This window comes from Pelophylax lessonae, assembly GCF_965119305.1.
Source record: "Pelophylax lessonae genome assembly, chromosome: 3".
Lineage (NCBI taxonomy): Eukaryota > Metazoa > Chordata > Amphibia > Anura > Ranidae > Pelophylax > Pelophylax lessonae.
In genome coordinates, this window is record NC_138770.1 from 116706386 (window position 1) to 116730050 (window position 23665).

A 23665-nucleotide genomic window follows, 5' to 3' on the forward strand; every position below is an offset into this window, starting at 1 on the left:
CTGACATTTGACATTTTTGGGGGGGAACCAGTGATATTACAACGGTAATCAGTGCTACAAATATGCTGTTACTGTAATAATGACACTGGCAGGGAAGGGGTTAACACAGTGGGTGATCAAGGGGTTAAATGTGTACCTAGGGGTGCGTTTCTAACTGCATGGGGACGGGGCTTATGGAATGACCATAGAGACCAGTGATCCTATATAGAAGGATCACAGGCACTCGGTGATCATTCCAGAGAGAAGAATGGTCAGCTGTGTTTAGAACAGCTGACCATTCTCTCTCAGCGGGAAATGATCGCGGGTGTCAGGTGGCAATCGGAGCGGCCTGCCCCGTGCATCGGAGTCCCCGCTGCAGAGTTGGGGTGCACCGCCGGCGGTGCCCACCCCCTAGCTGCAGGCGCGTGACAGACATAGGTCTACGTTGGTTCACGCAGGAGGGGCTGCCTGCTGCAGTTAATTGGCGGCGTGCATTCCGGAACTAGTTAAGTAATTACGGGATTATTTTAATCCCTTCCTATACCCCAGTAACCCACTGAGTGTGACATTTTTTGAATTCTATTATAATTGTATTCCACCATACTTTGTGCATTATTCACAAGGTGCTGCTTGATGGTCTGAAAAAATGGCATATAGAATTGACGATACCTTCGATTTGGAGATCCAAACTGCTTTTAGTAAGGAACCTATATCCGCAGATATAGAAAGGGAACCACTTAACAAAAAACTTTAAAAGCTATAAGAAATTAGCAATTAAATTTTTGAATCAAAAATTGGATATTTCGTCCCTACAGTCTCATGTTATACATGGTGTTATCCCTAGGGGGCTAAGAGAGATGATCATACCAGCTGGACACCTAGATTCTTAGAGAAATGGAAAAAGGAATGCACTGAAAGGGGAGTAAAATTGATGAAGCTTATAATTGGGGAAGAGCAATAGCAGTTAAAAAGACATACAGGGCGAATTAGATCGAAATGTGGAACTTTTGGACCCCTACAGAGATAACCCAGAATGTGACAAATAAAAAAAAATAAAAAAAATATAGAAAGAATTCAGCGTAATCTTAAGACTAACAAGAGAAATTTAGGCAAAACATAACGGATTGGGAAAAAGGAGATGTTTTTGTACCAACAATGGAGAGTGGTAGAAGTAGATCAAGACACTTTTCACTAAAGAAAACATACATCTAGTAGAAAGGCCCACTAATCCTCAGAAAGTGATCCGGAATGTGTAGACAAATAAAAAAAAAAAAAAAAAAAAAAAAGTCATTTAGGAGGTAGAAATAAGGGAAATCAGGCTAGATACCAAATTGAATACAACCAAAAAGAATATAATAAAAAAAGGAAGGTCTCAAAGACCCAGTAGAAGAAAAAGGCAAAGAGGGAGATCCCAACAAAAAAACTGAAAAAATTGGAGATTGAGGAATCAGAGGAAATGATCAAACCATCACTAAATGATAAATGTAGTCAGGATCTGAAGATAGTAAATGTATCTGACTTTAAGTTAGAAAAGCATCATATCCAATTAATACATAGGGCTTGACATTCTCCCCAGTGTCCCCATGAATGAATTTGAGATTTATAAAGATCGCAACTTATTCCTACGTAAAGTAATTTTTAAAGCATGGCATCAGGTGAAGGGATCAGTTTCAGAGCCACCCCAAATCCTACTATTGATGAAAAATAAACTATTAAAATCCTAATGTCATTGCTGGATGAAAATCGGGATAGCGACTCTGAACCTGAAACTGACCAACCTATTAGACGTGATTCCAATCTTAGAATAAAATCCCAAAAAATGCCACCAATTGCCAAGCATAAAAACCTGAAACTCTTTCTGGATATGGTCCAGAAGGATATGGAAATAGTTGACTGGAATTGGAAAGGTTTGGATAACCTGTTTCAAGATAAAAGATAAGCCCTGAGGGAACTGGAACAAGCCCCGGGTCTGGTGGTGAAGGGCAGCGACAAGGGGGGTAACGTAGTCTTAATGAGTGAAAAAAAATCTATAAGGCAGAAGTATTGCGTCAACTTTATGACCATACAACTTAATTTAAGATTATCAATCCGTTCCCCTCTCTTGGCACTGTTCTTAACCGTAAATTAGATCTGGGCCTTGAGGTGGAACTTTTATCAAAAAGAAAAGGCACAATATTTAAAAGTGGATAAGCTCAATGTACCCACATTTTAGGTCATCCCAAAACTCCATAAGTCACTTACGAATCCACCTGGGAGACCAATTGTCTCAGCAATAAAAGGACCACCTGGGAGACCAATTGTCTCAGCAATAAAAGGACCAAAGGAGAGGCTTGGCAAATATGTGGATGCACTCAAAGACAGGGTCCTAGAACTTCCCTCATATGTGAGGGATACCAGAAATGTTTTATCTATAAACTGTCCAATATTCAGGTTCCAGAAGGAACCATCTTGGTGGGCATCGGCGTTTAGACGCCTTAAAACGTTGATCCCACATGAGTGGGGTCTGAAGGCAGTTGCCCACTTTTTGGAAGAAGAATATCCCAATTTGGGAGCTCAAAATGAGTTTATTGAACTCTTGGAATTCATGTTTGTAAGATCCTGGTACTTTCAGTACCTTTCTAGCCTCTTACTTCCGCATTGCGTTCCACCATTCAGGTAGGTGGAACGCATATAGCTGCATGTCTCTTTAACATCTGATGATGTCATCACTAGGCGCCGCTCTGAGCGGCTATTTCAACCGCCGGTGTGCACTCACAAGAGGTTCGTGCAACCGCTCGTTATACATCCCTGTCTGACGCTGCCGAATCCTCCAGCTATCTTCCCTATACCTGGATTGACCGGAGCCTCGCTACCTGATCCTTTACCTCGCTACCTGATCCTTACCTCGCTTACCAGCCAGTGATAAGTACCCCGCAGGGGATCCCTTCCTATCAAGTCACATGCTATCTATTCTTGCATATTAAGAACTGTTGCTAAACTCTAGGATATATGCACTACAATATCTATCACCTGCATCGTTACCTAGATTGCTAGCTCTTGAACCTACTACCACCTGTAACTTATATCCTTGCATTAACTTAGCATCTCCTGTACACTTCATCTGCTATCCCCTACCACCTGTTACTTGTACATGATTGCTAACCCTCCTGCATACTATCTATCACCATCTGCTATCGCTCCTGCAACATTACTACCTGAGTGCCTATCATTAATTGCTATCACTACTCAAGCCTATTCCTTCAGTATATCACCTCAATACTATTGCATAGATATCTATCACTCCAGCAACATCTTATCTGAGTGTTTGTGTATGTGCATACTGAAGCAGGCTGAGCCACTATGATGAGTCAGGAGAGTTGGATAAGGTGATTCAACACATCTCTACAAGACTACTGAGTGGAAATTCTGCAGCTGCAAATCCAGTTCACTAAATCAAACCCCAGAGCGTTACAGATTGCACGAACCCGAAAAAATGGATTCAGCAGAATTAGCCACTCATGTGATGCACCTAACACAAAAGGTAGATGCATTAATTGTTTCTCTTACCGAAGTGCAAAAAGAAAATCAGACTTTGAGACAGCAGATAGCCCGTGTATCACAGCTCACTGCTGCTCAACCCAGTGAGCCCAAAATAAACCCTCCACAAGTGTTTACAGGTGATCGGAAAAAATTTAGTGAATTTAAAAACGCATGTCAATTGCTTTTAATTTAAAACCTCGTACTTACAATACAGACCAAATTAAAGTCTGCACCACTATCTCATATATGTCAGGTGATCCACGGGCTTGGGCAGACTCTCTTTGAGAAAAATGACCCTCTTCTCAACTCCTATCCTGCGTTCCTAGCAGAACTCTCTAGCCTGTATGAAGACCCAAATAGGCAGAGTACTGCTGACAGCCAATTGAGGGCTTTAAAACAGGGAAGGAGACCTGTTGAAGACTTCGTAGCAGAGTTCAAGAGACGGACCCTTGATTCAGGGTGGAATGATGCATCTCTGCGAACCCAGTTCAGGCTCGGGTTATCCGAAGCCGTTAAAGACGAGCTCGCCCGAGCGGATTTACCTGGCACTTTGGATGCCTTAATACAACTCCGCATCAATATTGACAGACGTTTACGAGAAAGGAAGGCTGAGAAAATGGAAGTACCATTACCCAATGCTTCTCGGTTTTCATCCTTTGAACCTACTCCTATGGAGGTAGGAATCATACGCCCACCATTATAGTCTGTTGAACGAGCCAGGAGAAAATCTCAAAATCTCTGCATGTATTGCGTTTCCGCTGATCATCTGATAAGCGTCTGTCCCCTTGTCCGCAAAAAAGAGGGTGAGTGTTCACATGTATTACTGGGGGGATTAACGACTTCTTTTTCTAATCCCTATCTTTTCATTCATTTGATCTTACAGTGGGACCAAAATAGAATCACTACCAAGGCTATGATCGACACAGGATCTTGTGGGAACTACATTGACACTAGTTTTGTTGCTTTGAATAAAATACCTATTATTTCAAAACCTATTCCTGTCTGTTAGTTTAATTAACGGTATTCCGTTATCTTCTGGTCCAATTACCAATCAGACACAAGTACTTCTTGTTACTACTAACGAGTCTCATGTTGAGACCACCACCTTTGATGTATTACCTTCACCACATTTTCCCATTATTTTGGGGCTTCCCTGGTTACATATACATCAACCAAACATTGATTGGAAAACACGGACTCTAACCTTCCCCCTCTCACTATTGCGAGACCACGTGTAACCTCCAATCTTATAAAAAAATCCTGTCCATGGTGTCAGATGAAATCACACCACCACCATGCTATCAGGATCTATCTGAAGTCTTCCTTGAGAAAAATGCTCAAGTATTGCCTCCCCATAGGGACTATGATTGTTCTATTGATCTACTCCCTAACAGTAAACTACCTTTCGGACATGTTTATCCTCTATCTCAGGATGAACTTTCTCATCTTAAGGAATACTTGGATGAGAATTTAGCGAAAGGGTTTATTAGACCCTCTACTTCTTCCACAGCTGCAGGACTTTTCTTTGTCCGCAATAAGGATCTAAGTCTCAGGCCTATCATTGACTATAGGCAGTTAAATACTATCACAATAAAGGATCGCTATCCTTTACCTCTCATTCCGGAACTCATTGAACAAGTGCGTGGAGCCACCTACTTTTCAAAGTTGGACCTAAAAGGGGCATACAATCTCATCCGTATCCGTAATGGGGATGAGTGGAAGACGGCATTCAGAACTAGATACGGACTATTTGAATATCTAGTGATGCCCTTTGGATTGTGTAATGCTCCCGCAGCATTCCAGCGGTTTATAAATGACATCTTCAGAGACCTACTCGATGTTTGTGTTGTGGTATATCTGGATGATATACTCATTTACTCTCAATCCTTGTCTGAACATGTAAGACATGTAAGACTTGTGTTGTCCAGATTACTCGCACACAATTTATATGTAAAGCTGAAGAAATGCCTATTTCATAAGGAAGAAGTATTATTCCTAGGATACATCATATCAAAGAATGGCATCAAGATGGATATGAGCAAGATATCGTGTATTCTGGATTGGCCTGTACCAACAACTCGTAAGGCATTACAACGATTCCTTGGGTTCTCAAACTTTTATAGGAAGGTCATCAAGAACTTCTCTTCTATTGTAAGACCGCTCACACAACTTACAAGTATGAAAAAAAACATACAAATGGTCTGAAGAAGCAAATAAAGCTTTCCGCTTGTTAAAAATCAAGCTTCACTTCTGCTCCCATACTACGCCATCCAGACCCATCCCTCCAATACATCCTAGAAGTGGATGCGTCAAATATGGCTGTAGGAGCAGTTCTTTCCCAACGACCAACGAATACTTCACCACTCCACCCAGTTGCTTTCTTCTCTAAAGCACTAAGTAGCCCAGAGGTGAACTACCCAGTGGGTGAAAAAGAGTTGCTTGCCATAAAACTGGCACTTGAAAATTGGCGACATTTACTTGAAGGTACCCGGTTGCCAATACTCATATATACAGATCATAAGAATCTCCAATACCTTTAGACCAACAAGACCCTTTCCCATCGGCAGGTACGTTGGTCATTATTCTTCCTAAGATTCAATTTCTTAGTGACCTACACACCTATCACGGTTAACCGAAGATAACTGTGCTGAAATCCCTTCACTTCCTATAATACCCCATGACCGTATTATTGGTGTTGTTCGTTCCTTAAAGGAAGAGATTCTGCACAGTCTAGGACTGGATTCACCACCACCACAACTAAGTGCTGATGCAGAAGGCTTCCTCTACTTTGACAACAAACTCTACATACCTCCTGGTATGCGTACTAAAATCTTGGAACTATCACATGACATACCTATGGCAAGACATATGGGTATGACTAAGACATTTAATTTGATCACCAGGCAATTTTGGTGGCCTGGAATGAAGACGTCTGTACAGAAATTTGTTTCCTCGTGTGACATCTGTGCAAGGTCCAAAATTGACACTACAAAACCATCTGGCCTACTTTGCAGTCTACCAATACCCAAAGTTCCATGGGAAGTTGTGTCTCTAGACTTCATAGTAGAATTACCACCTTCCAAAGGATTTACTACCATCCTAGTGTCAGTGGACCATCTGACAAAGATGGCACATTTCATTCCTATTCGCAGACTACCTTCATCTAAGGAAACAGCGGAATTACTAGTGAAACATGTGTTCAAACTACATGGAATTCCAAAGACTCTTCTATCTGACCGGGGTTCTCAGTTCATCTCTAAGTTTTGGCAAGCTCTATGTCATATACTACATATTGAGTGAAAAACTTACTTCCCCTTATCACCCACAGACCAATGGACAAACTGAAAGAGTCAACCAGTGTATTGAACAATATTTGCGTTGCTACACCTCATACCTACAGGATGATTGGGTGGACCTCCTCCCTTTGGCGGAATTTGCTTATAATAATGCAACCCACAGTACTACTAAGCAAAGTCCGTTCTACCTAAACTATGGGTTTCATCCCACACTTCTTCCACCACGCATCCTACCATCAAGTAATCCAGTAGCCTCTGACTATCTCACCCAAAAAAAAAACTCTCTGGGTTTACTTAACACCACCATCTCACATGCTCGCAGCCAACAAAAAAAAAGGTACTATGACCTTCGTAGAAGACCTTCTCCTCAATATACTATTGGGGATCTTGTTTGGCTATCTACAAAAAACTTGGTTGAAAATCCCCAGTAAAAAGCTTGGACCTCTGTTTCTGGGACCTTTCCCAATCGAGAAACTCATTGGGACATCTGCAGTTCGACTTACTTTACCGGCAGATCTTAAGATACACCCCATTTTCCACGTATCTCTACTAAAGCCACATATACCCAACCAAGGAATTAGACCTACCATCTTGCCTCCACCTCCAGTACAAGTTGAAGGGGGAGAAGAATTTGAGATTAGGGAGATTTTGGATTCTCGTATCCACAGAGGAAAACTCCAATATCTCATCAGATGGAAAAACTATGGACCCCAAGATGACACCTGGTTGGATGCTTCTGACGTTCACACATCCAGGCTTATAAAAAGGTTCCACTCTAAATACCCTGAGAGACCAGTGCTATAGGCCTTCTGGAGCCGGCCTTATGGGGGGGGGGGGGTACTGTAAGATCCTGGTACTTTCAGTACCTTTCTAGTCTCTTACTTCCGCATTGCGTTCCACCATTCAGGTAGGTGGAACGCATATAGCTGCATGTCTCTTTAACATCTGATGACGTCATCACTAGGCGCCGCTCTGAGCGGCTATTTCAACCGCCGGTGTGCACTCACAAGAGGTTCGTGCAACCGCTCGTTATACATCCCTGTCTGACGCTGCCGAATCCTCCAGCTATCTTCCCTATACCTGAGTTGACCGGAGCCTCGCTACCTGATCCTTTACCTCGCTACCTGATCCTTACCTCGCTTACCAGCCAGTGATAAGTACCCCGCAGGGGATCCCTTCCTATCAAGTCACATGCTATCTATTCTTGCATATTAAGAACTGTTGCTAAACTCTAGGATATATGCACTACAATATCACCTGCATCGTTACCTAGATTGCTAGCTCTTGAACCTACCACCACCTGTAACTTATATCCTTGCATTAACTTAGCATCTCCTGTACACTTCATCTGCTATCCCCTACCACCTGTTACTTGTACATGATTGCTAACCCTCCTGCATACTATCTATCACCATCTGCTATCGCTCCTGCAACATTACTACCTGAGTGCCTATCATTAATTGCTATCACTACTCAAGCCTATTCCTTCAGTATATCACCTCAATAATATTGCATAGATATCTATCACTCCAGCAACATCTTATCTGAGTGTTTGTGTATGTGCATACTGAAGCAGGCTGAGCCACTATGATGAGTCAGGAGAGTTGGATAAGGTGATTCAACACATCTCTACAAGACTACTGAGTGGAAATTCTGCAGCTGCAAATCCAGTTCACTAAATCAAACCCCAGAGCGTTACAATTGCAATTCCTTGGTGGGTACTTCCAACAGATCAGGGGCACGAGTATGGGAGCACCGTGGGCTCCGGCCTACGCCTGCCTCCAATTGGGCCTCTGGGAACATGAGGTAGTGGCCGAGATACATCAAGGATTCATACACTGTCTACTGTGGCTGAGATATAGCGACGATATACCTATGTTATGGACAGGATCAAAAATGGAATTGGCAGGATCAAAAATGAATTGGCTAATTTAATTCAAGAATTGAATGTTAATTCCAGAAATATCAAAATTACAATTTCCTTTCTTGGACCTCCAGGTGTCCATTGAACAGAATAAGATAACTAATCACTAATACCTTTCATAAATACATTACTTCAGGCCCAGAGTCCCCACCCCAAATCATTAATTAAGGGGATCCCAACAGGACAGTTTTTACATATAAAACGCAACTCCAAGAAGGAGGATTTTAGGGCAGAGGCTAAGGACATGTATGAAAGTTTCAGGGAAAGGTGTTATTCTCACTCAACTCTAAGAGCTACTAAAACAAGGGCTTAGTAGTGTAATAAGCAGATAGGCTCCCAGTAAACCCAGACATGGAGATCTAAGTGGGAGTGAGTATCCCAGGATCATTACCAGTTATGGGGACCAATGGTATGAGCTATCCTAGAAAATCACTGGGACCTTCTAACAGTATCCCCATTGATAGCCAATTTTTGTGGGACCACGTCCCCTTTTGACTGCACGAAGAGCCCAAAAAATGTCCTTATTCATTCTGAATACCAGAGAACTCCCAACAAAAAACTGTCTCACAGGACTAACCTCCCCCCCCCCCCCCGAAAGGGGATGTATTCCTGGACATTGAGAAGTCTGCTAACAACGCAAGGTTTTGAGTAAGGCTTTAGGCCATCTTTGTCGCCTTAATCCAGAATCAATGCTGGATGGGTAGTGCTGGCTAGCCGACCAGCTTATAGGGCTAAAAGCATGGCTCCTATGGAAGCAATGACTACACTCAACCAGGAGTGTGGAACTCAGACTTCATTAACAGGGTGCCAAGAGTGATAACATGGTCCTCCCACTAAAAGTTGTTCTGGCTCACCATGTTGTGAAGCTATCTTCCTTATCCTGTTAACGTTTGACCTTAGGTTTCTGTTGGCTAGAGTGATAATTAAAACCTTACTTTTCCGCATCCTCCCCTTGTTTGTGGCTAGTTATTTCCCAAACATATGCTGCCATTGAGTAGGTCAAACTGAAAAAACATTTCCTACACTGGACAGGTACCCAGCCTGCCATGGAGTGAGTAGGCTAGTTACAGAACACTTGTTGTAAATCTACTGCAAAATGTATGGGAGTGGAGTCATGAGGTAGGATTGAGGGCAAGTCTACTAAAAATGTTTTGCTTTTCGTTTCCATTTTAAACTAAATGGGTTGTTTTACAGGGTGAGGGTTAAGTATTTGATAAGAAGTTTATGATTTGTAACAGACCAGATTTTTACAAGGTTTTTACCTAGAGAGTTTTTTTTTTTTTTTTTAAAGCCAGCACTCTGTAGCTATAGAAATTCCTTCCAAAAAACAAACATATCTAACCTATGTTTTTGCAACATAACCGTGCTCACATGTATGCGTGGTGGTGGGTTAAAGGGTGAGGTGCATGGTTTACTAAATTGACATTAAAGCCAGTGAGAAATTGGGAAGTACTCCGAATGTACATTTCAAGTGAATTGCCAGTCTAAACCTAGGCTTAAACTGTTTGAATTTTAGCCATTTCTACTCAATGGTCTGAAATTGGAGCCACAAGTAGACCTGTTGGGACTACTTGGTTTGATAAAGTATTTAAAAATTAGACTGAGCCAAGTGGAAAATTTTTAGTCCATCAGGTGCAGTCACTGTTTGGGTATTTTGGCAGCAGGTGGTCTAAATACAACACTGATTAGCATGGATGCAGCATCTACAGACTCGCATTCAGCCCTAGGACTGAACCAGATAGATCTGAAGTATATGGCTAGCTTTAGCATTTCAAGAAAAAAAAAAAAAAAAAAAAAAAACTTAAATTTGTAAAGCAATCAAAACAGGATCTAACCACAGACTTAAGGCATGACATCACTGCAGCAGTACAAGACCCTGAAGGTATGTTAATATAGCTATACATTGCAATCAGGGCTAAATACACATTAGCGAACAGTCAATCATCCTCTGTCTATTTAGCTGGCAAAGCCTATGTAACTCATCTAGATGCAGTTATTTGTTGAAATTGTAAGAGGATGGTATTCCGGGGTTGGTAAAATAAAAGAAAAAGGATATGTAACCACACAACTTGCAATTTGTCTTCAGCAAAATCCCAATTGTTGACTGGCAGCCGGGCCTCTATTTGCGAAGTGTCAACAGTGTGGATTTAGCTTCTGCTTACATTACCAGTGCAGTACAAAGAGTGTAATAAAACTTGCTGAAAAGCGAGCAACTACCAAAATGTACCCCCAGGCTATACTATTACACAGGTAATTGACTGAACCACAGGAAATTCATTACAGCAACAATGGACAAGTTAAACACAACGATTAAAGCATATTCCACAATGCTGATGCGTGCAAGAGGAATACCAGAAGGCCACCTGAAGTGGTGAATGCATATGCAAAGAGAGGCTTTATAAAAGCAATTAGGTATCAGACAACTGTCCTGGAGGTATCTAGGTTATCCTGAAAGTTTTCATCCTAAATTAAATTAGCAGAAAAAGTGTAGGCATGGCAATTTTATACATAGTTACATTGGTAGGAGTTTAGACAAAAGTAAGTATGTACCATACTTGTGCAATCCCAGTGAAGCTCAGAGTCTCTGTAGGTAGCACAGGGATTTCAAATAGCTCTCATGTCCTGTACTGAGCAGCCGCCCACCTTTGTGAACACAGAAGTCCTTTGCTTGCTATGGGCACCATTTAGGGAACTTTGCATTTTCACACTGGATGCAAAGCATTCACAGATTAGAGGATGTTGGACAGTAACATCACAATGTCCACCTCGTCCAATCTGAACACGTTGCATTCACTAGGAAAATCTGAATGCTGCCTATGCAACCTAGGTTCAGTAAAGAGTAGGGCATCTTCCAAAGGGATCCAATGATTATGACACACACACACGTAATTGGTCCAGGCTGGACTAAGCTTGTTGAGGACGGGCGGAGGAGCCGACCGGCCGGCGGCTCATCTCAATCCCTGTATCTACGCTTGATGCTTCTTATGTTTGTGAGTAAAATTTACCATTTGTGAATAAAGGGTTTGTTGGTTTTACACTATCAAGCTTTCTTTTATTACATACTTGGTTGTGATTTGGAGTGATCGTTCCACCTACTGCTGGTTCCGAGGGTCATCCATGGGACATTTGGCGTTTACCCATATGCGATTTGGTAAGAGGCAGTGATGTTGGGGTGATCTTTGAATTTGGTGGCTTTTGTGTGTCCCTTTACCTATCTTCTGGTAAGCATTTGGAACATAGGGGTGCTGGTGCATAACTTTCATCCTTATCTGCTCTGGTGGTGGTGTGCACTTCTCAGGGTGTCATTTAACAACAGTATTATGCTATGGAAGCTTCTGTTTTCTTTACATGATTTCCATCCATCACCTGAGATGAATATGGGCTTGCAGATCTGAGATTGGCAGACCTAATTTGAGTTTGGCTTTTCCCTTTCCTTTATCCGGTAAGGAGACTACATCACCGGTGATACACGTTTCTGACTTGGGAATTTACATTTTGGACTGTGTTAATTTCTGGAGATTATTTGGGACTTTTAGAGGACATTCATTTGGAGTCAACATCATATTGTGCCTTAATTTGACATTCATTGCCATTTATAACACAATTTAGCGCAACTTAGTTATATATACTTTGCCCACTATGACACTATATATATTTGCACATTATTTATTATTCGGTTGGCACTTGCACTTTAGATTGGTATACATTTTTAGGATTTAATATTGGTATCAGTATTACACATAACCCCTTTGGCGCGGCATTCATTTCTATCTAATAGCACTAATTGAGTCACAAGTAGTGGTCACAAGCAGTGTTCAATAAACTCTTCAAAGAAAGTGCACAACAGTTTAGTATCTACTGTGAAATGTCATCAGACTATGAAAAGGTAACAGACTGTTTCTCATTGTTTTACAACTGTGTACCTGGAGAGATGTCCCAGCAGAGCAGGATACATCCTCTTTGACGAAGGTAGCAAATGACTGTGTGTTGCGTGATGGACATATCTGGTGGCTTGGCATATTCCTCCCGTAGAATGAAGACTGAATGCTGATGGTGGTTTTGTGAGGACATTTGAGGGATATGTATTCACCATCACAGCCTCGCACTGTATAATTCCTCAGCATTCTGGAAATGTAACCTAAAAATAAAAAATAAATATTTTAACAATAATACAGATTTGTTCAATTCCAGCCAATTCTAAAATGACAGGGAACTGAATATGGGCCACCACAAACCATTCTAAAACCTTCTGCAGGACTTTCTAAAAGTAGCCTTACCAGTTTGAATGAAAAAATTTTGTAGAAAATATGCGCTTATAAAAGAGGATCTCCTTCCTCAGTTCAATTGTAAGCAAGCTAGTATATTTCCATAGAGATCAAGTGACTGGTCTTGTGTGAATATATGAAATTGTCCATTAGATTTCCTACAGCTTGTGCTTGGCATAAGGAAGCATGGACCATGCATGTACAACCAAATGAAATAGCAGCGCTCAGAGCATAAATTCCAAATAGTCCTCCAGTGAGATATACATGAACACTTAAGGAGAAAATGATATAGCCACCACCAAGAGAGCCAAAACATGCAGCCTCTTGCCAGATGACACAGGATAAACAGCAGTCAGATAAAGCACATATCAATCACTTGGGCATTTGAATCGATCAGAAAAGAGCATACAGTATATCAAATCACTTGAGCGTTTAGATCCGGTCACACAATCCGCATGAGCATAGATTCCAAGGTATATACATGAGGAAATAATAGAGCAATCATTGCGCAGATATCATTAAAAGTATTTATTTGAACCAATAAAGCCTGCACACAGGATCCTCATATCTCCAATACAATAGACATAAAAAATGGCAAAGATGTAGTGTAGGTTTGTTTCAAGCCAAAAACCTGACCGACCACCAGTAGCATGCAACACCAGCCTCATGTGGTTAGGCTCCTCCCAACAGGTTTCGTCATAACTGACATCAGGGGGCATGACCACACAGCATATCCCACTATATAAATAGGTGATGAACCGGAAGATGGCAGAGGTCAGGGGTTAGAAACAAAGCAGAAACGAATTGCGGATATTGGTAATAATAATAATTAGGGCCGTTATTTCAATGTATTAAACAATAAAAAAATAACCCCCGAGGATATATAGTATTAACGAGGTGGCGCTCGGACAGGAGTGGTGTAAAGAACCGATTTGTCCGGATTGGAGTTGGAGAGTCGGACAGGGGTTGGAGCAGAGACGATTTCATTTAGTGGCTGGGCATGCGCAGTGGGACATGCGCAACAGCTGATGAATGACGCGGTGTAACATTAAACACGACCCCATGAAAATTCCCTACCCTCCGCAGCTGTGAGCATGCGCACTGGGAAGCGGCTCAGGGGGTCGTCTTCTCAGGTGGTCAGGATTCCTGGATGGGACAGAGGGGCCCCTCCAATTATCTCCCTGCACTTCATGGTGATGGGGGGGAGGGGGATCTATAAATATATGGGAGGTCTTCTATACAGGCTGGTAGATATTTGGAGGGCTTATAAAGAGGTTGGTATCTGAAGTTGGTAGGTGTCCCGGGGTCTTATATAGAGGCCAGTAGGTTTCAGGTGGACTTCTTTAGAAGTCATTGTGTCGGAGGGTTTTCTAAAGAGGGCAGTAGGTGTCGGGGGCATTGAAAAGGTAGTACAGCTAGTGTTAATGTAGGGTTCTGCTCAAAACAGTCTTATCTTGTCGTGGTGGCAGGCTTCATATGTTTCAGCCAAAATATATTTCCACTGTTAAATCTTGAGAGCACCGCTGACTTGGAATTCACTTTTCATTTTTATATATTATATTGTAAGAGTGTTAAAATAAAAGTGGATGTATTGAAGGACTTGTTGGGATGGCCAGTGGGTGGTTTACTGGGGAATTTTGGTGGTCATGCCCTGGGGGGGGGGGGGTGTCGAGGCCGAAAGCTATGTAGGGGGCCCCAAAATTTCTGATGGCTGCCCTGAGTACCAGGGGATCAATATCACAGAGCGAGGGAGACACAGTCAGCATTTCCTGCTATGGGGTTACTGGAGATCACACGCATGCAATAGGCTTACCTGCTTCAGGGATGCAATGCTAAACAGCAACCTGGACAAGGATGGGGGGCACCAGTGATCTGGTAAAGGTGGTGCACCAAACTTAGAGCTGTGTGTGGGTCTCTGTCAACTATCTACTGCAGGCACAGCTTTGCAGGGGCAGAGAGCTGCTGGGAATATCATTGAGTTGCTGAGCAGAATTGAAGAACCTGTGGAAGGAAGCTTGCGATCCATGCCAGGCTGGGGGGGGGGGTGGTACTGCCATAGTAGGGAATCCCCACTTCTGCTTCATTTCATTCATTCCTTCTCTGTGCAACTGGTGGGAGGAAGCAGCTGGCTGAGAGATTGGCAGCATCTGGGAGGGGGAGGTTTAATGGGCCTTGATGCCCCCTGGCACATGGGATGACACCTTACTTATGTGTAGGCATTGGCAAACCTCCATTGCCGTTGTAGATTTTCTCCATTCAGGACAGCTTTTTGACAGAGAGCAGGAGGGAGCCCTCGCACAGTCGATCCCCAGAGTTCTGCGAATACAAAAGGTGAATGGAAGCAAACCCCCCCCCCCCCGTTTTACCGTGTTTTTTGCCACGAAGCAATGCCTGTTATATTTTTCGGTTTGCGCCCCCCCCCCCCAAAAAAAAATTTTGAGCACCAGCCACCACTGTTCCATAGCGATCCGGTGACTGGTAATGCGCTAATATATGAAACCGTGTCCATTCGATTTCGTACAGCTTGTATTTGCCATAAGGAAGCATGGACTATTCATGCGCAATGCCTTTCATGGATAACTGCTGGATCTCCAAGCACATACAGATATCTCAACAGCAGGTGGCAATACAACAGAAAAAAAAAAAAAAAAAAACACACACAACCCTGAACAGTTTTTAGAGGGCGCTACACTTACCATAAAGCAAATATGGGCATATGCCTTGGGCAAGAGAGTCAGCTGAGGGCAAATAGCAAGGCATTATAAATTGTGTTTTTTTTTTTAATCTTTGTCCGGCTGCCTTGTGGATATATTCATATGAAGAACTTAGGGAGGTGAAGGCACAGGGGCCCCAGCGAGAGTCTCAATACTCTTGTACATCTGTCAGACATTTCACTTGCTGCTTTGACAGCTTGTCTCTATTGGAATTACATATTGAAAATTGGCTAATGCTTTGCCCTCTTTGCGTTTAGGTATCTGCTATTGATGTTTGAATTTGTTTGACTGCCCTTGGGTTGGGAAGTTGAGAGGCCTCACTTTATCAATCAAAAAACAAATAGCAGTTAAAAGGTTTTATTTTGAGGCATTGCTACACTGTTACTATCTTGGGTACTGTGCAGCCATTGCACTGGCTTTGGGTGTTCAGGGGTGGGGAAAAAAAAAAAAAGACACACACACACACACACACCGTTTTCCAGCCAATGGAGTGCAGCCCTACAACACATTCAGATTAATTTGTAATATACAAGTTAACCATCAACCAGTCATAGAATATTTCCAACAAAATTCCAAACTGTGATTATGAGCAATTGTGAGGTTCAGAAGTTCATGATTTCGCAATTGAAAAATTGCCATACCTACACTTCAGGAAGCATTTCATACACAAGCCCAGTGGTGACAAGCAATATTTAAGCCAGTAAAATTACTATCAAGTAGTGCATCATCCAAGGTATTTGAGGGTTTTTTTTAAGTTCCATTGAGATATGCTAGGGCAAACTTGTCACGTGGGTAAAGTAAACTTCACATTTCAACACTCTAAGACTCCATCTTTCAAACCACGTAAATATGAGAACAATACAGACAATGTGAGAAGTACCTAGTTCAAATGGTGGAATCCCAGTTTGACTGACAGCTGCACAATGCTTTTCTTCAAAGTGCAGGAATAGGTCATCCAAATACATCTTTCTGCGTGAGATCATGTAGAAAAAAAAAAAAAAAAAAACTGAAGGCTTTGACTAAATGGGTCAGTTTGGAGTCGGGGGGTAGACACGGATTTAGCAATGAAAAAATTCTTGACAATCAGGCTAATTTGGTGTTCATGAATGATGGCTCATCTTCCAGACTAGTTTTTTTTTTAAATGATTATTAAAAAGTAGAAGGCGGAGGTTTCTCCAAAAGGGGGAAAAAAAAAAAAAAAAAAAAAAGAGTTTGACTTTATGTACACCCTATAGTGGAAGTAAATTTCCATCACTAACTCTTACCTATAGCTAAACTTACCTATAGGTAGTGTAAATATCTCCTAAACCGGCACCATTTAGGAGATATTTACTGTACATGCAGCTAGTGACACCAATGGTGCATGCCCTTTGAAGGAACCGCCACCTGTGCTGGAGCTTCAGAGCCCTGGGCTGTAAACTCACATCGTAGGTCCAGCCAGTCACAGAGCTGGAGTCTGCAAACCCAGAAGCAAGACGGGTGAAGATGGGAGCGCCTGCAGCGCTGACATCTAGGCGCTGGAAGAGCTTCATTTTAAGGCAAGTTTATCATCATGTGCTAGTATGCGATTAATTTGATTTAAGGGAAGCCTGAAAATTTCGGACCATTTTTGGGCTGCTTGTCAATAAAGATGGCTGTGGGCCAACAGTGCAACTGCGCATGCACCATTCTGAAGCCTTCTGGGCCTGAGAAAACACAAACACACACACTTGCCCATTTTGGGCCAGGCAGCACATGCACAGCGACATGATGGGGCCTCCTGGCTCCATTTTTGAATGGAAGGCACTCGTTTTCGGCGGTGCCTCGCCACAGCAGAGGAGATCAGCGTCTGACTGGAACAAAGCGCTGACTACGACCATCCAGATTGCTCTGAACAGCCTCCCCTATACTAAGCCAAGTATGGACGAGGAGGGAAGAAAAAGTGAGAGCAGAGCCATCCACAGACAGACCTGATCACAGAAAGGTCACGTCACCTATAGGAGGAGAACACTACACAGACTTCCTAACAAAGGAGACACGAGGTATGTATGAGGGGGGAGGAAGAGGGAGGGACACTCATGTGAGGGGATAATATAAAGGGGTCAGAAGGGGACACCGGGAGGATACTGATGCAGAGAGGTAATATGAAAGGGGACAGGAAGAACCTACTGTGAGGGGGACTCCTGTACCATGTCTACCGCAGCCCCTGAACCCCCCGTACCATGTAAATGGAGAAATAGGCTTTGTTTAAACACATAACTAATGGGACTAGCTACAGGTTTATAGTTTCAATATTGAGATTGGCACTGTTTTAGCATTGAAAACATCTGTAGCACCCTCCTAGTTAGGTGTTCGATTTAAAAGCATTGCATGCTCCTGCTGCTTATCAGGGTAGCCTTATCTGTTAGGTTGCCTGTTCCCAGGTGTGATTCACTGGGTCTGAGGGAGTGTCCCCACTGCATCCAATAGGGGAGCATGTTGGACAGTGGAGGAAATTTAGTCAGTGACACATTAGCTTTTGTGAGAGTCCCAGTGGGAGGACACTCCTGCAGTGCATCCTGGGATTGCTCATAAAAGCTGGGGGACATGGGACAGGGCAAATTTGGTGGGAAGCAGAGTCCCAGGAGGAGGGTGACGGCTGTCTCTCCTCGCTGGCCTCCTGTAATTGTCAGGAAACTGACAGAAGACCCGCTTGCTTATGTAAAAGCAGGCGAGCCTTGTCACACAGGCAGAGAGAGATCAAAGGTTTCAGCTAAGCTGAAACTCCGATCTCTCTGCCCGTCACAGAACCCCCCCCCCCCCCACACAGTCATCACATTTAGGCATGCATTAACCCCTTTGATCACCCCCCAGTATTAACCACTTCCCTGCCAGTGTCATTTATACAGTAACAGTGCATATTATTTAGCACTGATTACTGTATTAATGTCACTGGTCACAAAAAAAAAAAAAAAAATAAAAAAAAAGTGTCAAAAATGTCAGTTAGGGGTCCAATCTATCAGCCGCAATGTCGCAGTCCCGCTAAAAAAAAAAAAAAAAAAAAAAAAAAAAAGCTGATCGCCACCATTAATAAAAAATTCAAAAAATCTATCCCATAGTTTGTAAACGCTATAACTTTTGCGCAAACCAAATTAAAATACGTTTGGGATTTTTTTTTTTAACCAAAAATATGTAGCAGAATACAAATTGGCCGAAACTGAAAAAAAAAAAAAAAAAAAAAAAAAGATTTTTTACATTTTTTTTTTTATTGGTAATGTTTCATAACAAAAAGGAAAAAAAAAAAAAGGTGTTTTTCAAAAATTGTCACTTTTTTGTTTATAGAGCAAAATCTAAAAAGCGCAGAGGTGATCAAATACCACAGAAAGCTCTATATGTGGCAAATAAAAAAATAAAAAAACACATCAACTGCATTTGGGTGCAGCGTCCCACAACCACGCACTTGTTAAAGTAACGCAGTGCTGAATCGCAAAAGATGGCCTCTCATTAGGGGGGGGGTAAGATATTACGGAGCTGAAGAAGTGGTTAAAAGTGAAATTAAAAGAAAATTCCAAAATTTGGGTTGTCTCCAGAAAATAGAGGGGACATCTTCCAATGGGGACCCTATTTCTGGTGGCCTGGGGGTCCCCAAGGAATACCCCCTCACTTCCTGTTTGAATATAGGACAGTAAGTGAAAGGAAATGTCCACAATGGGACACAGATGGTCCACAGATAGCAAATAAAAATCTGACAGGGGTTATTACCCTCCCTTGAAAAACATTTTGCCTGTGGGTCCACTTTATTTTTTGCATTGGAGCTTGAAATGCATTGCAACTGATCACTTGCTTGCAGGTGGATTTCACAGGCTTCTATAGACCATTCCTTCAGCCCTAGGTCTATATGGGGATATGAACCTTTGGTTATAAAAGATGGAGAACGTAATTAATGGACTACAGGTGCAGCGACATTGCTGCACTTGTGTTCCATTGAAAACTAGGAGTCCCTCTGCTGTGGTGGCAGATAGCACATGTAGTCTAGAATCACAGATCCTGTAAATTAATTTATTGGCAAATGGTAAACTATTTTAAAAGCATATTTTCTTCAAATTATACATGCCCATCAGTGCCTATTATTGCAGAAACTCACCTTCTCCTGGCATGTGGCCATTGCACTCAGGCTGTAGCTCAATTCATTAAAGGCAATCCCCTCCCTCTGGACTACATTGCCCATAATTCCTTGCAGTACATCATCCAGGAGGGAAGAACACTGTGCTCTGTTCTCTCCCCTATGTACTGCTTTTGCATGGAGAGAGATGAGAGGAGGAAGCAGATGGAGGAGAGGGGTGGGATGCTAGGAGGAGAGGGCGGTCATGTCACTGTCCCCAGAGCAGGATTGCACTGACAAATGCGGAGGAGGAGTGGTGGCTATGGCGCTACATTCCACAAGCAGTACACAGTCACAGTGCACAAAGCTGGAACTGACTCCTCTCACACTGAGACAGACAGTCAGTCAATGCGGCCCCCGCCCACCAGGAAACTGACCGCCCAGGTCAGATCGGCCCTGCAAAGCGGGTACAAATCCGGGGACAGTGTCCCCAGTCCAGGGACTGTCCCTGGAAACCGGGGACATCTGGTCACCCTACTGTAAAATGATCTGGGACTAGATGACAGCTATGCAGTTGGAGCCATGCAAACCCTCACCAAATTCAAAAACAACAGAGAATACTGTGGGAAGAAGACCCCGCTAAAGAGGGAAGGGGTGGCTTGATGGTGGGAGACTGCAGAATGTCACCATGTTCCACCTCAAACATAGGTATGTTAGCACCCTCCTAGGTAGGTGCTAGGTAAAACATGTGTGGCCCTGTTCTGCTTATCAGGAGGGCCTGATCTGTTAGTTAGCCTGTTACATGCTTCCAGGTATGTTCTGTTGAGTCTGGGGAGTCTCCCCACTGTATCCAATGAGGGACCTTGTTGGACAGTGAAGAAAACCTAGCCAATAGCACACCAGGGTTTAGGACTGCCCCAGTGGGTGGGCATTGCTGCAATGCATCCTGGGATTGGAAATAAATCCTGAGGGGGCATGTGACAGGTGTCTTTTGGCGGGAGCAAAGTCCCAGGAGGAGGTTCCGTTTCTCCTGCTTAAGTGAGGAAGGTGGTCCAGGTGGTCGGCCTAGGGACCAGGGGTTGAGCTGTGCTTCAGAGGATCCAGTGTGTGACCAGTGGAGCTGCTGGGCAGAATACTTCTGGAAAAACAATGTCGTGAGTACTTAAGGATCTGCCCAGTGGTCTACCTAAGAGGGGACCACTCCAGAGGGGTCAAGAGGATCAAGGATCCAGCTATTGAGAGTTACAGTAAAGGGGGCGCCGAGTTGTCAAGCCCTGAAGATTAGCGGGTAAAGGGGGTGCCAGGAAGGGCCCTGAAGTCTCAGCAATACAGTCTACCTTAAAGATTAGTTGCCTCTGGAAAGTAATACTTCAGAAAGCTTTAAGGACTCTTTCACAGCCAAGGGCAACGTGAAGTAGCAGTCTAGCCATGACTAGCTCAATATAGCGTTAATCAGCATTTTTCCGGGATGTCCCTGCCTATTGTGCATAGTTCAGCTCAGTTGGAGTATCCCACTCATCCCTTCTCCTATCCAAGTTCCTAATAAAACATAAAAACCAAAGAAACTGGACTGGTCCTTCTCTGAAGTAAAAACACTTGGAAACATGCCTGAATGTCCTACTGTTGCTAATGGTAACCCAGGGGAACCCGTATTCAGCAGCTCCCATGGGAGAAGTGCTACAGGTATAAACACAAAACATGGAATTAAAAGTAAAATAAACCTTTACAGAATTAGAAACTTAAGTGTGACTCCTGCTAAAAAGTCTGGCGGAACTAAAGGTTTACAGTATAACAGATTTTTTTCCACTTCCAGTATAGTCCCTTCACAAGGCAAAATACAGACAGCAGTTACAATCTAACAGCCTACCAACAGTTATAAGATGTACCTGTATGGAAACTTTACCTACGTGGAACACATCACAAAAAGCTGAACAGTATACAGGGAGAAGAGAATATTATGTATCCTATCCAAAGATTCCAGAAGAAGCTTTAAAGTCTTCATTCTCTTAATCAGGAACTGGATCAGCAGGATACAGACTATTGTTCCAATCAGCTGAGATATAAGATGTCTGCTCTTTTGTAGAGACTATTGGCTGAGTTTACAGAGAGATTTAAAGAGCAGTATCTCCACACAAAGCCATGAGCAGGCCCCAGACATCAGTCCTCAGCCGTCAGTGACTGCATGTAGAAAAATGTACGATTAAGTCCGATCGTTTTTCCAACACCTGTCACTCTACTTTTGGTGAATAGGCTCCATTGTGTTGGTGTCTCTGCCTGCAGATCTCCCTACAGAAACACAAAACCATTGCACCTTGGGTGATGCTCACAGCACAAGAGATGCCACTGTTCACAAAACGTGTAACAAGGGCCATGAAAGCAATCTGAATGACAAGACCGCAAGTACTCAAGGAAAAAAAAATTACTGCCACTGAACCAACATTGGAAAGGAATACTCTTAAAATCTTCAGTTGGGTGAATGGACTGTCTCAGGTGTGCTTTGCTTTTCCTTGTTTGCAGTTCATTGACAACTGGACATAATGCTGAACTGGTTTAGAACTTCTCATTAATGGGTCTCAGATTTACCCATCCCATCCTTATTGTAGACCAGTTGGACCTTCCGTAACTTTTCTGCCTGACCCAGTAGACAGGAACTTAGCATTTTTGATACATGCTTTGAAGGTTGCCAACATCTTGTAAACCTACAGTATATCAAAACCCCTTTGGAAGATACTACTTGACAGAATTGGGTGGTGAATCACTGAACTTGAAACTTGGTGGAGGTTCCAAATAATTAAAAACAATTTGATAGTGTTGCGGCTCTCTACCGCTCAGTGGAGTCCTTGGGAGTGACAGCTTGTATGGAGTAAAAGGATGGGAGCACTAAGCCATAGAGTTCGGCTAATTTTAAATTTTTTTTTTTATTTGACACAAAAAAGGGATCAGCCTCCTGTCTATATCATACAGTATCCTCCAAACATCAGCACCTTCTCGGGTGCATTCCACTTTCAAACTTTGTTTGCAAGAGTATCTGCTTTGTAGTGTTGCATTTAAACTTTACTGCACTTGATCTTCTCAAAAGTATATTCTGTATTGCAAAATAAGGGCCAATCAAGAGTTGTCAGCTGCTTTTGTGATAAAGTTCATGTCTGGACTAACTTCCTACAGCTCCTCTTCTCGCTTCTTAACCTACTTGATTTCCGCCTCATGTCAGACTACACTACACAAAAAATTAAGGAACACTTTGAAAACACATCAGGTGCAACCTGGTGGCACTGGATGGACTGAAACAATGTCCCAGAGGTGTTCTCTTGGATTTAGGTCAGGAGAGTGTGGGGGCTATTCAATGGTATCAATTCCTTCATCCTCCAGGAACTGGATGCATACTCTCGCCACATGAGGCCGGGCATTGTCACGCACCAGGAAGAACCCAGAACCCTCTGCCCCAATGTAGGGTCTGACAGACCCTCACTGACCCACCACCAAATAGGTCATGCTGAATGATTTTTCAGGCAGTATAAATGTTCTCCACGGCTTCTCCAGACCCTTTCAAGTCTGTCACATGTGCTCAGGCGGAACCTGCTCTCATCTGTAGAAAACAGTGAACCAGTGGCGGACCTGCCAATTCTGGTGTTGAATGGCAAATGCCAATTGAGCACCACGGTGTCGGGTAGTGAGCACAGGGCCCACTAGAGGAAGTCGGGCCCTCATGCCACCCTCATGAAGTTTGTTTCTAATTGTTTGGTCAGAAACTTCACACCAGTGGCGTGCTGGGGGGTCGTTTTGTAAGGCTCTGGCAGTGCTCATCCTGTTCCTCCTTGCACAAAAAGAGCAGATACTGTTCCTGTTGATGAGTTCAGGACCTTCTATGGCCCTGTTCAGTTCTACACTATCTTGTCTCTTGAAATCTC

At 43.0% G+C, this 23665-nt stretch overlaps 1 protein-coding gene across 1 annotated transcript in view; it reads right to left on the reverse strand.

Moving 5' to 3' along the window:
* Nucleotides 1–23665, reverse strand: part of EVA1A (eva-1 homolog A, regulator of programmed cell death) — a 601323-nt gene that overhangs the window by 461303 nt on the left and 116355 nt on the right. Inside the window, exon 2 of the mRNA XM_082249889.1 lies at nucleotides 12642–12856. Within this exon, the coding sequence (XP_082106015.1) occupies nucleotides 12642–12856 (215 nt within the window). The remainder of the gene's footprint in view (nucleotides 1–12641; nucleotides 12857–23665) is intronic.